The sequence below is a fragment of the Trichosurus vulpecula genome, chromosome 3 (genome assembly GCF_011100635.1).
Source record: "Trichosurus vulpecula isolate mTriVul1 chromosome 3, mTriVul1.pri, whole genome shotgun sequence".
In the NCBI taxonomy this organism is placed as follows: domain Eukaryota; kingdom Metazoa; phylum Chordata; class Mammalia; order Diprotodontia; family Phalangeridae; genus Trichosurus; species Trichosurus vulpecula.
Window position 1 is genome coordinate 81,282,246 of NC_050575.1, and position 16,052 is coordinate 81,298,297.

General features: G+C 37.1%; 1 protein-coding gene across 2 annotated transcripts in view; it reads left to right on the forward strand.

Annotated features, from left to right (window-relative positions):
- Positions 1 to 16,052, forward strand: part of RARS1 (arginyl-tRNA synthetase 1) — a 38,995-nt gene that overhangs the window by 3,078 nt on the left and 19,865 nt on the right. The window contains exons 1-3 of one of the 2 annotated variants that reach the window (XM_036752039.1): positions 11,143 to 11,927; positions 14,076 to 14,264; positions 15,489 to 15,600. In XM_036752039.1, coding sequence (XP_036607934.1) covers positions 14,112 to 14,264; positions 15,489 to 15,600 — 265 coding nt within the window. In that variant the 5' untranslated portion in view covers positions 11,143 to 11,927; positions 14,076 to 14,111. Of the gene's footprint in view, positions 1 to 11,142; positions 11,928 to 14,075; positions 14,265 to 15,488; positions 15,601 to 16,052 lie in introns of those variants that run through there. The other variant, XM_036752038.1, reaches the window with a different exon arrangement.

Here is a 16,052-nt window from a genome sequence, read left to right on the forward strand (position 1 = left end):
CCAATTATAGGTCAAGTCTATATGAGACTTAAGTCATGACATAATGAGTGCCTATAGTATATACCTAGCTATTGGAGTTGGGGCCCTGCTTAGTCCTCACCCTTCAAAAGCACTTCTGGTTTGTTTTAAATGAAAGAAAACTAAAAACACTCAAAACAAATGTGACCTATATACCTATGGTATAACTAAAGAGGAAGTTTTGGCAACCTTTGGCATGCTCTGGAAAATGTAAAAAGTGCACACCAGCACCCTGCTCAAAAAGCAATAGGGATGAGAAGGGAGCGTTTTGTTTAACTTTTTTATTACAAGAGTAGGTTAGGTGAGGCAAGGCAGAGTTTATGCAGAAATAGCCAATATAAAAGCCAAAGGCATTGGTAAAACTTCCTCCATTAGTCAAAACCTTAGAAAATAAAATAATCATCCCCAGGTTTAGTGGAAAATACACTTTAAGTAGAATATTTGAGAAATAATGTAGAGCTATGATGAAAGGATTTTGGAACTTGGAAGAGTTAATGTTAAAAGCTTAATGAATAGACATTTTTGTGATTTTTGCCTTGTTCTGAGAGAGAGATCGTCTGATACTACCAAGTGAAATATTAGAAGCTTTTATGCCGTTATTCTGCTTTAAATTTAATTGTGCTAAATTTGCTTAGATTTGGTAGAACAGCTTGCAGAGAAAATGAAAAATCATTAAAAGAATTGTCCATTTTCTAACAGCTTTTCTGCAGATATTTTTATAATCTTTGAAACAATCTATTCCTTAAAGTGACAGATTTATTTTCATTCTTATATTAAACTTGTAAATTGACAAAATTGTGGAGTAGACAAGCATCTAGTAACTGCCCATCCTTCCTATCAACTACTCTTTTCTTTCTATTAGTGACCTTCCTTTTCCCCCAAAACACTATACACCAGTCCTGTTGTTCTAATGTTAACTGACAAAAGATTTAAAGCAAAACCCCCTCCAAGGGGTATTTACATTTTTAAAAGGAGACTACTGCCAGCTACTCTCACATAACATAAACCTGATTTGTTTGGTTCAGACTGGAAAAAAAATGAGGTTCTACACAAGCCCTATACACTTAGATTAGCACTACCTGCCTCCATAGAGGAGCCAGTAAGTTGAGACTACTTCAGAAATATTTTCAACACAATTTAAAATGAGTAGGGCAAATCCCCATCTGTTACCATTGTCTTAAATATCACATACATGAGAAACTAAGGTATACCTAATTTTAAAATCCTACACACTACATACATAAATACTAGCCAAGTTCTAATTACAGTATTACAAGACCTAAGTAAATGATTTTCTAATAAAATACTAGAAAAAGACTCAGAGAGACTGTGTCAGTTAATGTCTTAGAGCTAAAAAAGCTTTTGTTCATCAATCCGTCTTATGTTCTGCCCCCAAAAAGTGTAACTTTTACACCATTGTAGTAAGCCTGTTAGGCAGCTAGGTGGTGCAGTAGATGGAGTGCTGGGCCAGGAGTCATGAGTTCAGATCTGGCCTCAGATATTAGCTGTCACTGTGCAAGTCACTTACCCCTGTTTACCTCAGTTCTTCATCTATAAAATGAGCTGGCATAGGAAATGGCAAACCACTCCAGTATCTTTGCCAAGAAAACTCCAAATGGGGTCACAAAGAGTAGGATATGACTGAAAAATCACTCAACGAGAAGAATGAAAGTAAGCCTCTTTCCTTGAGTGAGTTTTACATTTCGGTCACTACTGCACCTAGTTCATGGAACTATCCCAATTTGACCTTACTTGACTGTAATCTATATTAGTATTTACTTTTTCTTCCACATTTCTCGTATCTTAGTCATTTGGTCTGAACAAATAAGTAATAGGTGGGATTCATATGGACTTTTAAAGTTTGCAAAGTGCTTTACACATTTTGTTAATCCTCAAAACAACCCTGTGAGTGTTCTTGCCATTTTGCAGCCAAGGAAATGGCCTCAGAGTGATTAAATGACTTTTCCATGGCTACAGAGTTACTGGAAGTCAGGCGAAAGGTACAAACACAGGTCTTCCTTAATCAGAGGCCAGGACTTTATGTACTGTGTCAGGTAACTTCTCTTATGCTATGTGCTGTGAGGGTTACAAAAGCTATTCCTCTGTCCTTAATGAACATGTGATTACTAGGTAATTTTGTTGGGGAAAAAAGATTTAAATATATGAAACAATTGGGAACGTTATCAATCTTTTATATAATATGTGTAATGATAACTTATGTTTTAATAGTATTTTAAGGTTTACATAATGCTTTAAAATGTAGTACAGACCAAAGTTCTATGGCATATTTACCCAATTTATATTAGATTCAGTGTCCTAAGGCATGTCTTAATCAGCTTTGTTATTTCCTATTGAATTCTCCATTAAACTATAAACAGGGATTATAACTTATTTTATAGATCACTAACCATTGTTCAACAAATATTGTTTAAATGTTAGAATTATCCCCAAAGGGCTATGAAACTATGCATACTCTTTCACCAAGCAATACCTTTTGACCACTGCTTCCCTCAATCTGCCCTCCCTTCTATCAGTCCCTCTCTTTTCTTTCCCTTTTCTGCTTTTCTCCCTTCTATCCCTCCCTCCTTTTTCCTTCCCCTTTCCCCTCCAAGTGCCTATAGGCAAGTTAGATATCTGTACCTGAGTATGTTCCCTCCTTGAGTCAAATCCAGTGAGTAAAGTTCAAACAATGCTCATCACCCTCCCTTCTTTCCCTCTATTGTGATACATCTTTGTGCCTCTTCTTGTGATGTAATTTACCCTTTTCTGCCTCCTCCTTTTCTCTTCTTCCATTACAATCTTTTTTCAGCCCTTGATTAGGCTTTTTATCATCACATCAAAATCAACTTAAACCCACCCCCTCTATATATTTCCTTTTTATATGATGTAATGAAGATACAATTCTCAAGAGTTGTGAGTTATCTCCCCATGTAGAATTATAAACAGTTTGTCCTTATTGAATAACATGTTGTTGGGTTTTTCCCCCCTTGTTTACCTTTTTATGCCTCTCTTGAGTCTTGTATCTGAAGATCAAATTTTCCATTGAGCTCTGTTCTTTTCATAAGGAAAGTCTGGAAGTCCCATATTTCATTAAATGTCTGTCTCGTCCCCGAAAAGATTATGCTCAATTTCAGTGGGTAGTTGATCCTTGGTTGTAATCCAAGCTCCTTTGCCTTATGGAATATCATTCCCGGCCCTCTGATCTTTTCATGTAGAAGCTGCAAGATCCTGCATAATCCTGACTCTGGTTCCACAATATTTGAATTATTTCTTTCTAGCTGCTTGCAGTATTTTCTCCTTGATCGGATAATTCTGGAATTTGGCTACAGTGTTCCTTGGCGTTTTCAATTTGGGATCTCTTTCAGGAGGTGATTGGTGGATTCTTTCAATGACTATTTTACCTTCTGGTTCTAGGACTCAGGGCAATTTTCCTTGATTTCTTGAAAGATGCTGTCCAGGGTCTTTTTTTTTTTCCCATCCTGATTCTCAGGTAGACCAATAATTCTTAAATTATCTCTCCAGGATCTATTTTCTAAGTCAGTTGTTTTTCCAATGAGGTATTTTATGTTTTCGTCTGTTTTTTCATTCTTTCTATTTTGTTTGACTCATTCTTGATGTCTCATAGAGTCATTAGCTTCCACTTGCCCAATTCTAATTTTTCACGAATTGTTTTCTTCAGTTAGGTTTTGTAGCTCCTATTCCATTTGGCCAATTTTACTTAAGGTGTTGTTTACTTCAGTGTACTTTTTTCCATTTTGTCGATTGTATTTTTAAATTTGTCTTCTACCTCTCTTATTTGACTTTTAAAACCCTTTTTAAACTCTTCCATCTAGGCTTTTGGGGCTTGAGACCAGTTCATATTCCCCTTTGAGGTTTCTAATGTGGGTAGATTGACTATGTTGTCCTCTCCTGAATTTGTGTTTTGATCTTCCCTGTCACTAAGATATTTCTTTATGGTCAGTGATTTTTTTTTTTTAATTCTCCTTGCTCATGTTGTTTGCCTTTTTTTCTGGCGCTTAAATTTGATCTCTGCTTCTGGGGCCCAGGGTGCGCTCTCCCAGACTTCTTGGGCTAGGGCCTAGTGGCCTGGTTACTGGTTTTGTGCTGGGGCCTCAGGTGCTGGCAATTGGATATTGTAGTGGTCTCCTAGTTTACCTGGTGCTAAGCTGGAGGTGATGTGTGCCTAGTGTTGGCGCTTGCCTGCTCCTGCACCCTGGGGCTCAGGATCTCCAGCTGGTCTTCTGAGGTGGGACTTGCTGCTGGCTTGCTGGATGCCTCCCATCCTGTACTGGTCCCCTTCAGCCACAGCAAGAGGGACTTTTCCCATTAATTTCCCTAGCCTCCCTGAGCTAAAAGACTGAGGTGCCCATCTTTCTGCTGGCTCCACTGTTTCAGAATTTTTCCTGGGGCAATATTCTCTGGATTTTTCAAGGTCACCAAGGGAGGGTGAGAGCACCTTGGTTCCCGGAATGACCCAGCAATACTAGTAAGTCTATATGCCAAGGAGATCAGAGAAAAAGGAAAAGGACCCATATGTATGAAAATATTTATAGCAGCTCTTTTATGATAGAAAGAATTGGAATCTGAAGGAATACCTATCACCTGGGGAATGGCAGAACAAATTATGGTATATGAATGTGATGGAATGCTCTTTTTTGTAAGAAATCATGAAGAGAATGGTTTCAGAAAAACCCAAGAAGACCTATATGAACTGATGCAAAGTGAAATGAGCAGAGCTAGGACTGTCTGCATGGTAACAACAATATTGTAAGAATAATCAACTGTAATTCTGATCAATACAATGAACCACCACAACTCCAAAAAATTCATGCTGTAAAATGCTCTCCACCTTCAGATTGAGAATTAATGGTCGCAGGATACAGAAGGAAGCAGTCTTTTTCCTTTTATTATTTTTCTTTTTTTTCTCCCTAAGATATGGCTAATTCAGAAATGTTTGACATTACTATATAGGTATAATGGCTATCATATTTCTTGCTTTCTCAAGAGTGGGGGAGGAGGGAGGTAGAGAATGTGGAAGTAAAAAGTTTTGTTTTTTTTTTTAAAGCAGTCCTCTAAGACAACTTAGTCTGTCTTCTCTTCCCACAGACAAATTTTAAGAATATAATTCCCTATATCAATATTTTTTCAAAGGCTTAAGTAGTAAACAAAGTAAAGTGGCTAAGAAAAGAAATGAAATCTAATTTAGACAACTTTTTGTGTTATCAGTGTTTTAAAGTCTTCATCTGACTCTTGCTCAGACAGGGAAACAGGGAGTAAAAGTAGCAGTATTAACTAATAGGAAAGAGTCCAAACTATGTGCAATATGGAGATAGTGAAATTTCCTTTCCTTTCCTACCCCAATTTGTTATTGGCAAAGAGTTCATCCTTCCTCTGTCTTGGCAATTCAATAATATTTTTTCTATGCTTTTTTTTTCTATTCTAGTATTTGATAAGTTATTTATGAGTAATTTTGCGTTATAATTTTCTCTCTGGAAATTGTGGGAAATTAAAATTTGAGATACTATTATATTTCTTTAAGGCTTAATCAGGCTTAATCTAGTTACTATTCTCCTCATTATGTGAATTTAAATTCCTTAGGACTGCAACTTTAATTCCCTACTTTCAGGAGAAACTTAAAATAAAGGTCAAGTGTATTCCATGGAGCATTGATATCTGATATTCCGGGAAATCTAAGTTGTTACTGTGAAAATTCCCCATGCCCTATGCAAAATCCCCAATACTCTGATTCTATCCAGATAACACTGACTCTGCCAATAACAGATTGTGTCACTTTACTATAAAAGAAGTGCCTTGACTGTCAGGTGGGTCCTTAGGAACTTTGGACCCCATTTATTGACAATTGCTATTTCTGCTAATAAATTGATTGTGCTCAGAAGTTTATTACTTCAGTTCTCTTATTCATAGATTTTAATCATGACAGTTGGTGAGCCAGCCAGGAGGCTGAATGATAGCACCCTGCCCCTGGGACCTCTTCTCTGAGGAACCCCCTAGAGCACTCCAGTAGACACTTTTAACCGGGGTGCTCAGGAGGGCTCAGTAAGCTAAAGTAAGCCCTAAATGAATGCATCCAACCAGCAGGACGACGTGTTTTTCACAAGTAAAATAATGTTCCCTGCTCCAACACTGTGAATCCCTTCCTTAGAAATAAATTGGCTACCTGTGCTGATGCTACAACTTGTAGCAGCCCGCCCGAGGCTGTCTTGAGCATGGTGCTGTGATAGCCATCTTGATAGCAAGGGCTGCCTTTTAGGACTGCCAGGAGGGACTCCCTATTAGGACCCCCCCAGGACTTGATTTAAACATTTAGTCTCCTTGATCTGGCCCAAAGAATAACTTTAACTTATTAAAGGCTTTAAGATTGCAGTCAGTAAAATTGTGTGCACTGACTTTTTTTTTTTGCTTAAACTAAAAGAAGGAAAAACATTGCCATCAAGTATGTCTGTGCGTCTGTCTTATGTCTGTCTTACTGAATTACCTGTGTTTTGTGGTAAATACTGCTAACTTCTTCCTGTGGTCTCATCAACCAGAAGGGGGCGTGGGGGGTGGGCATGGAGAATATGTTTTTCTGAGGAACTTTAAAAGCTTTCAAAAAGGAAGTGTTTCTTTCTGCTTTTCTAACTCTGGGCAAGCCAGAAGGGCAGACAAGACTCAGATAAGAGGGAAGGGAAATTTTGTTCCCAGTTTGTAGAAATGTGTAACATTATGAACTAGAAATTAAAATTAGTGACTAACTTGTAACATCTTTACTATAAATTTCCAAATTATGGTAACTGTAGCTTAGTACATTCTCGATGTTTGAAGAATCAGGTTAAATGCCTATATTCTCCCTCCCCTTTACTGGAGAACAATAGAGGGACTCAATTATCGACAGATCTGAAACGATTCAACAAAATTTAATTGTCTAGGGCAAAGTAGTATGGTATTATAATCTAATTACAGTCTAAAGTTGTGACAAATCTCATTTCCCTACTGTGATTTTCAAATTCATGGTTTGAATGTGTTGTAAATGTTGAAATATTTTGGTGAGTTCTGTTTTAAGGAAAAGTAGGAATAAAACAGAAAGTTACATGGAAACAACACGTAGACCTTTTATCACTCCCTGGAGAGTGACAGATTATAGTGCAAGGAAGGAAGGTGATTTCACTGGTTAGAGCTCAAAGTTTAAATTTATCTGATACTTAGGAATTACCTACTATTAACTCAGTTGACCATGAAAACAGAAGCTTGTCTAAATCAGGAAGCAACTTAATTTATAATAGAATTTGTTTTATCATGGTATTTGCTTCTGGTCAGCCTAAGCAATTAAGTACTGTGAACGATATAATTTATTTTATTTTTTATTTTTTTAATTTATTTAATTTATTTGATATATGTAGTTTTCAGCATTGATTTTCACAAGTTTGAATTACACATTTTCTCCCCATTTCTACCCTCCTCTCCACTCCAAGATGGCATATATTCTGGTTGCCCCCGTTCCCCAGTCAACCCTCCTTTCTGTCACCCCACTCCCCTCCCATCCCTTTTTCTCTTACTTTCTTGTAGGGCAAGATGAATTTCTATGCCCCATTGCCTGTGTATCTTATTTCATAGTTGCATGCAAAAGCTTTTTTTTTTTAACATCTCTTTTTAAAACTTTGAGTTCCAAGTTCTATCCCCCCTTCCCTCCCCACCCACCCTACCTAAGAAGGCAAGCAATTCAACATAGCCCACTTGCCTATCATTATGTAAAACCCTTCCACAATACTGATGTTGTGAAAGACTAACTGTATTTGCTCCTTCCTCACCTATCCCCCTTTATTCAGTTTTCTCCCTTGACCCTGTCCCTTTTCGAAAATGTTTGTTTTTGATTACCTACTCCCCTTTTGGCCCTCCCTTCTGTCGTCCCCCCTTTTTTATCGTCTTCTTCCTTGTTTCCTGTGGGATAAGATACCCAGTTGAGTGTGTATGTTATTCCCTCCTCAGGTCAATCTGATGAGAGCAAGATTCACTCATTCCCCCTCACCTGACCCCTCTTCCCTTCCTACAGAACTGCTTTTTCTTGCCACTTGTATGCGAGATAATTTACCCCATTCTATCTCTCCCTTTCTCCCTCTCTCAATATATTCCTCTCTCAGCCCTTAATTTGATTTTGATTGAAAGTCAGATTTTGTATTCAGCTCTGGTCTTTTCACTGAGAAAGCTTGAAAATCCTCTATTTTATTGAAAGTCCATATTTTGCCTTGGAGCATAATACTCAGTTTTGCTGGGTAGGTGATTCTTGGTTTTAATCCTAGCTCCGTTGACTTCCAGAATATTGTATTCCAAGCCCTTCGATCCCTTAATGTAGGTTCTGCTAGATCTTGTGTTACTCTGATTGTGTTTCCACAATACTCAAATTGTTTCTTTCTGGCTGCTTGTAGTATTTTCTCCTTGATCTGGGAGCTCTGGAATTTGGCAACAATATTCCTAGAAGTATTCTTTTTGGTATCTTTTTGAGGAGGCGATCTGTGGATTCTTTCAATTTCTATTTTATCCTCTGGCTCTAGAATATCAGGGCAGTTCCTCTTGATAATTTCTTGAAAGATGATATCTAGGCTCTTTTTTTGATCATGGCTTTCAGGTAGTCCAGTGATTTTTAAATTATCTCCCTTGGATCTGTTCTCCAGGTGAGTGGTTTTTCCATTGAGATATTTCACATTGTCTTCCACTTTTTCATTCTTTTGGTTCTGTTTTATAATATCTTGATTTCTCATAAAGTCACTAGCTTCCACTTGCTCCAATCTAATTTTTAAGGTAGTGTCTTCTTCAGTGGTCTTTTGGACCTCCTTTTTTCCATTTGGCTAATTCTGCTTTCAAGGCATTCTTCTCCTCATTGGCTTTTTGGAGCTCTTTTGCCATTTGAGTTAGTCTATTTTTTAAGGTGTTATTTTCTTCAGTATTTTTTTGGGTCTCCTTTAGTAAGTCATTGACTTCTTTTTCTTGCATCCCTCTTGTTTCTCTTCCCAATTTTTCCTCTACTTCTCTAACTTGCTTTTCTAAATCCTTTTTGAGCTCTTCCATGGCCTGAGACCAGTTCATGTTTTTCTTGGAGGCTTTTGATATAGGCTCTTTGACTTTGTTGACTTTTTCTGGCTGTATGTTTTAGTCTTCTTTGTCTCCAAAGAAAGATTCCAAAGTCTGAGTCTGAATCTGAGCCTGCTTCCACTGCCTGACCATGTTCCCAGCCAACTACTTGACCCTTGAGTTTTTTGTCAGGGTATGACTGCTTGTAGAGTAGAGAGTGCTTTGTTCCAAGCTTGAGGGGCTGTGCTGTTGTTTTCAGAGCTATTTCTACACAGCAAGCTCTGCCACACCAGTGCTCCTCCTCCCCCCAAGAATTGCCAACCCGGACCTGACTCAGATCTTAAGCAGGCTCTGCACTCCCGCAGCCACTTAATTCCTCCCACCAGGTGGGCCCAGGGCCAGAAGCAACTGCAGCTGTGGTTCTGTAGCTGCACCATCCCCGCTGCCCTGCCCCCCAGGTGGTGGCCAAACTGGGAGCTCCTCCTTTCACTCTGTCCCCAGCAGCTTTTCCCACTAACCTTCTCTGTTGTCTTTGGTGTTTGTGGGTTGAGAAGTCTGGTAACTGCCACAGCTCACTGATTCAGGGCGCTAGGGCCTGTTCCGCCTGGCTTCCGGTCTGGTGGGTCCTGCCGCTGCCCATGCTGGGCTCTGCTCTGCTCCCAGATGCGTACGCAATAGACCTCACCCAGCAACTATCCAGGCTGTCCTGAAGCCCTGCTTCCCTCTGCTATTTCGTGGGTTCTGCAGTTCTAGAATTTGTTCAGGGCCATTTTTATAGGTTTTTGGAGGGACCTGGGGGAGAGCTCATGCAAGTCCCTGCTTTCCAGCTGCCATCTTGGCTCCGCCCCCCAAACGATATAACTTAATAAAAAATTGTAATGAATGATGCATTTGTAAGCCTTTAAAAATCCAAAAAGGTGACAGTCCTGCAATTGGTTTTGTGTAATAAAACTTGCACTAAAGTGTAAAGGGACAAATAGTCTGGGATATAATTGGGACAAAAATTTCAAGATTTTTAAAAGGAAAATTTGCAGTATAAAATTATTTGGTTATACATGCTAACACTCTGTCCTTGAAAGGGTGAATCGCAACCTTTAGGGTCTCCCAAGAACCAAGATGTGTACTTTACACCCACCGTTTTGAAGCATTTAGAGGGACAAGATAAGAAAACAAAAGGGGATGACTCGGTTCATTTGGTGATTTTTGAGCTAAGTAAAGTGGGCCCTGAAATTTGAAATGTTAACGGTAAATGGCCTTTGGGAAATTCAAGGTTACAAATATAACTTTTGACATTGTAAAACCAAACATGATTTGATTAAAATTTTGTCCTGAAACTAAAATTTGTGGTCTCATTTACAGTGAGATGTGTTCTCCTGTTGGAATATTGTCTCCTTTACAGATTAGGAAACTGAGGTGTGGTAAATCTGTTTACCTCAGTTTCCGTAATCTGTAAAGGGGATAATAATAATAGCACCCACTTCCCAGAGTTGTTGAGAGGATCATATAACTGAAATGCTTGGCATAGTGCCTGACTTGTTCAGAGGGTGAACAGTGCAATATTCAGATCTTACAAGAATTCAATCGGACAGAATGTTTGGTAACGCTCTACTGCTGAAAGATTGCTTTTGTAAATTCACGTTGGTTCCATTATTTAATTTTTAAGATTTCATTCTTATAGAAAAATTTCACTCTTACTACTTAACTGCCATGTAATGTTAACTAGCAGATTGTTATGCTGATACATTTAAGAAATTCAGAATAACTGAAAAATCAAAACCTAAACATTTTAAAATACTCCAAAAGACTTGGACTCTATACCTCTTTAAATGAATCTTAATCAGAAAAAAACCTACCATGTTATAAGCACTGTATTAAAATGTTAAGAAAGTACTCTATATTGTTCTTGAGTGCAATCACTCTAGAATGCCAAAAGTGATTTTCTGTGTAAAATATTTTGGAAGTGTATTCAACTGAACTAATAACTGGTAATAAGTTTTGTTTCATGTTTTAACATTGTGAATGTGAAATTTTTTCTGTATTGTGAAATTTGGGGAAACATTGTATCAGAATCACTATTAGATTCTAAAGTGAACTGTTAAGAATATGGTCAAAATGTTTGAAGACTTAAATATTTAATGAGGTATATTTTACTTTAAATTGGAAAATAGTCATAATGACTCAGTATTGGGAGAAAGTAGTAAAATCCTCCTAAAGCAATCTGTGTCTGTAAGGGACTTTTTCCTTGGATGAGGTCTTAAGATCTGAGCAGCCCTACTGACAGCATAGTTTGTAACCCTGAAGTTCTGCAGTTTGAGGAACAAGGACCTCTCCCAGCCAAAGTGGAGAAATTTACAAATTTAGCTAATAGTAGAAAGAGAATTTCTAATAGGATTATTTGACTACCACATCTGAAAATTATAAAGATTGTATCTGTTAACAAATAAGATGTAACTTAATTGTTTATTCTTAGGACTGGAAAATTAAAGTAGCTAAAAATTTTCCTACGGGTTTTGAGCCAACTAGTCACTGTATGTGTAAAACTCTAGAATGTACTTAATCTTATTTTATAAATGAAATATTATTTGTGCAACTTGAGAAAATAGTAATCTAGCCTTAAGCTGTGATTGGTGAACCTTTGCCGTTTGAGGTAAAATTTTGTGGGACTATAATTTGATATTGTTCTGAGTTTTGATTTCAGGTATGAGTGTCTGAATTGTCATGAAACCACGAGTCCACTATTCAAGGGGGATGCCATGTGCTGCCCAAAGAGAGCACAGTATGAGAACTGCTACAGGTAGATGTCTGTGCCAGGGAAAAGTTGAGGGGACAACCTGACATAGGCTAAGGTAGGATCCTTTTGACTCAGATTCCCTATTCTGCAATTTCCTTTCCGAATAGGAAATTTCCCCCCCTGGTTAATTCTGAGCATGGCTTTTGATACCCTATGAATAATGTGGGACTTTATTAGATGGTTGGCTATTACATATGACCCTTGCCTGGAATCAAACAGAACTAAAGGGATTTTTTTCCCTGCGGCTTATCTCAGATCACTGCCTTTGAGGGGATAGTTTTGATAACATAATCATGTCCCTTTTTTATTCCTCCTTTCATAGCACATTTTTGTAAACAGGGCAGATGAGTATGTTGTTGCAACACTAAATCTCTCAATAGATTAATACTGAAACACCCGAGTTACTATAATAGGATATGATTCAGATTGCCTCAGTAAGATCTTTTATACTTGCATCCTATTATAAGTGTGGGGGATCTTGCTGTTTTCAATCTGAATTAATAGTCGCCTTAATATCCTGAGCAACTAATGAGTTCTTTGCTTTCCCACCCCCTTGCTAATACTTGTGCACTCATGTGTAGGAATGAATCCTTCAAGTATCTCATTCTTTCAGTACATACACAAATAAATAATGTTATACATGATTATATGAGGATAATATCATCAAAAGGAAGAAATTAGATAATGTAAAAGTCATCTAATTAAATGGAGTAGTAAATTTTGAAAAAGCAACAGAATGACATTCCTTTCTTTGCAAATTAGGAATACATGATTGGCTTTCAGATATATCTAATAGGATATACAGGCCCTGAGTATGTTTTAGTAACAAGTTCTCAAAATTGGGTTAAAGATTTTATGTATAAAATTGCATTGACAATTGAAATTATTTTCCTATTTTGAAGTCTCTGATAAATTTAAGAGACAGAAAGGCTCATTTTCCAAGTTAGGCTCTGGGAGAGAGTACTAAATTGTACTGAGCCTTGTTACTGGAAGATTTAAGCAAACTACACTGAATGAACTTCATGAAGCAGGAACCGCAGGACAGACTGGGCCTTTGGACTTTTTGCTACACGACTTCCACCTTGGAGATAATATTACATCAGGAAGTTCTAGTGGACCAATGGAACTCAATCCTGGGAAGGCCCATTCCAAGTATTGCTAACTACCCTGGGACGTCAGGGACTCAAGATGAAAATTCTCACCATAATCCAACAATTAAATATGCTTTCTTTAGGTCTCATAATTAATTGTTATCTGGGTTATCTTAACTGTTGTTCCACTTGCAGTACCAAGAGTTTCTCAAAATTAATTAATCATGAGTATTGCTAAGTGGCTTTGTGAATCTAAATTTAACTCAGCCTTTTTTTTATTCTGTGATTGTTACTTTACCTTTAAAGATTTTGTAGGAACGATACAAGGAATGATATAGGGTTCGTTAGGTATTGATGATTGTTTTATTTAAGTGATCCATTGAAGATGCACATCTCTTCAGAGGTTCATAGGGGGAAATTGTAGGATATTAAAATTTGAGATAGTACTGTATTTCATTATGGCTTAATCAGGCTTAATCTAGTTACTATTCACCTTCTCATTATGTGAGCTTAAACTTCTTGAGCCTGCAACTTTAGTTCCTTATTTCCCTCTTAGAAGTCACCCACCACCCAGTTTTAACAGAAACTTAAGGTAAAGGTCAAATATATTCCATGAAACTTTGATGTCATATATTCCAGGAAATCTGAGTTGTTGCTGTGAAAATTCCCCATACCCTGTGCAAAATCCACATTCTCTGATTCTAGCCAATCATAACTAGATAACACCCACATTGACTAAGAATAGATTGGGTCCCTTTACTTTAAAAGAAATGCCTTGACTGTCAGGTGGGATCCTTGGTTACTGAGGAGTCTTGGACCCTATTTATTAGTAATTGCTGCTTTTGTTAATAAATTGATTGGGCTCCATTTATTGCCTGAGTTTCTCATTCCAAGATTTCAACAAGACAGAGTAAATCCTAGTTCCCAATTCCATAATTTCTAGAATCTGTGACTATATATAAAACTATGCCTGTCTTGTCAAGATACCACATGGACCTCTAATTTATGTTGTCTTTTTCATTTTTACCTAACATTAATTCCTCAAAACCATGAATACCGTATGAGCCTGTATTTGGGGGCATGACAATTTATATTTATTTCTTTTTCCGCAGAGTCTTCAAGCAGAAAGGAATAGACCAACTAAAAGCATGATTAACATCAATAGCCGCCTACAAGAACTCTTTGCTTATGCTATTAAGACTGCTTATCCAGATTTGGAAAATCCTCCCCTGATAGTCACACCAAGTCAGCAACCAAAATTTGGGGATTATCAATGTAACAGTGCTATGGGTCTCACAAAGGTACCATGTTAAAATTAATTATTCTGGGTTATTTAAATCTTGGACAGGAGCATATACATCCTATAAGCAAAAGATTGCAAAGTGTTTGCAATAGCATCATAACTGTCCTTGAATTCTAAGTTTGTCTTATTCATCAAAAGTGTATCTTTTCCCCACACCTAGTACAGTGCCTGGCCCGCAGTAGGCCCTTACTAAATAAATGCTTATTGATTGAATAGGATTTTTTCCCCCGAATACTGAAGGACTTGATTTCTTAAAGATATAGTTTAAAGGTTTAGGCCTATGTCTTGTTTACTCCATCAACAGCCAGTATATTTGCCACAATAAATTTGTGTTTCCCTTTACCAAGAATCTTTATTGTTTTTCCTCACAGTGAAATGAGCAACTGTGGAAAGTATAAACTTGTCCTTTTTATTTGGACACCCATCCATCCCTTATTTGGTGTATTGTTTCTGGTACTGCTCTTCTTCCCCCATTCTATTTAGGAACAATGTACATATGGATATCATAGCATAAAAATTTAAAATTGACCATCTCCCAGTTACTAATAGCTTCAAATATTTAACCTATCATTGCTCTTTAAATAAAATTGATATATGGCCTGGACTATCCTGTGATGATTGAAATATTGGCCATAGATGATCCTTCACATTTGTTTTTTGTTTTTTCCCTCCATAGATTTAGCACAATTTATTGTTAAATGAATTTTTCCTCTATTTTGATAATTGCCATTAACCCTCCTCCTCCTACCCTACCTACCTTCAAGTTCTTATCTAGTGAGTCTGGTATCTTTACCTGGATTGTATTCCATATTCTAGGTTAAAGTTTAATATTATAAAGTACTGCATTCTAGTTAATGCCCAGGTATTTAAGCTCTTGTATTCCATGATGACTCGAAAATTAAATTTGTAAACAAAACAGATCTTTAGAATCTTAAGGATGTTGTATTACTAAAGTAACAATAGCAAATAAATTGTGTGTTCCACACATTTTCACTGCCTCATTTTAAGTGGAGAAATTATGTGGTTTTGACTCTTTAATTGTCCTCATGATATTTCTTATATAAGCTGACCTTATAAAAAGAGGCTAGGCTTCACTGCTTCTGCTTTTTTGGTGGCACTTATATGAAAAGAACCTTTTGCTTTATGTCAGGGTACTTCTGTGGACTTGCAAGAAATTTGCTTAGTTTTGTAGAGTATTAAGTTGCCTTGTGTTGTGTTACAGATGCTGCTCAAAACCAAGGAAGAGAAAGTTAACCCAAGAGATATTGCAGAAAATATTGCCAGACACCTTCCAGACAATGAATACATCGAAAAAGTTGAAATCGCTGGTCCTGGTATGATCATAATCATCCTTTTAAAGTAGAAGTACTGATACTTGATTAACTTAAGGAACCAGCAGGATGAGTTCAAATCCAGTTTTAGGGTAAAACACTTGAGTAATGAATTAAATAAATAAAATGAGGTTAGTAAAAAGGGCTTCCACCTACGATATAGGAATCATTTGGCTACCAGCTGGCCATATGATTTTAAGTTGATTATTTCTGCTTTCTGGGCTTATTTTCCTTACCAGTGAAATAAAGAATAAATAATACTCATTTTACTTCAGGTATGATAATTGATGTAAAATAGTGGATATTAAAGTATTTTTCAGAACATAAAGTAATATATGTGTAGGCTTTTAAAAATGTTACTGAATCATAGACTGTAATATTGCTTATATTATAAATATATAATGAAACTATGTTGTATTGTTTTCTTATAACCTGCATCATAGTTTGGTCATGGG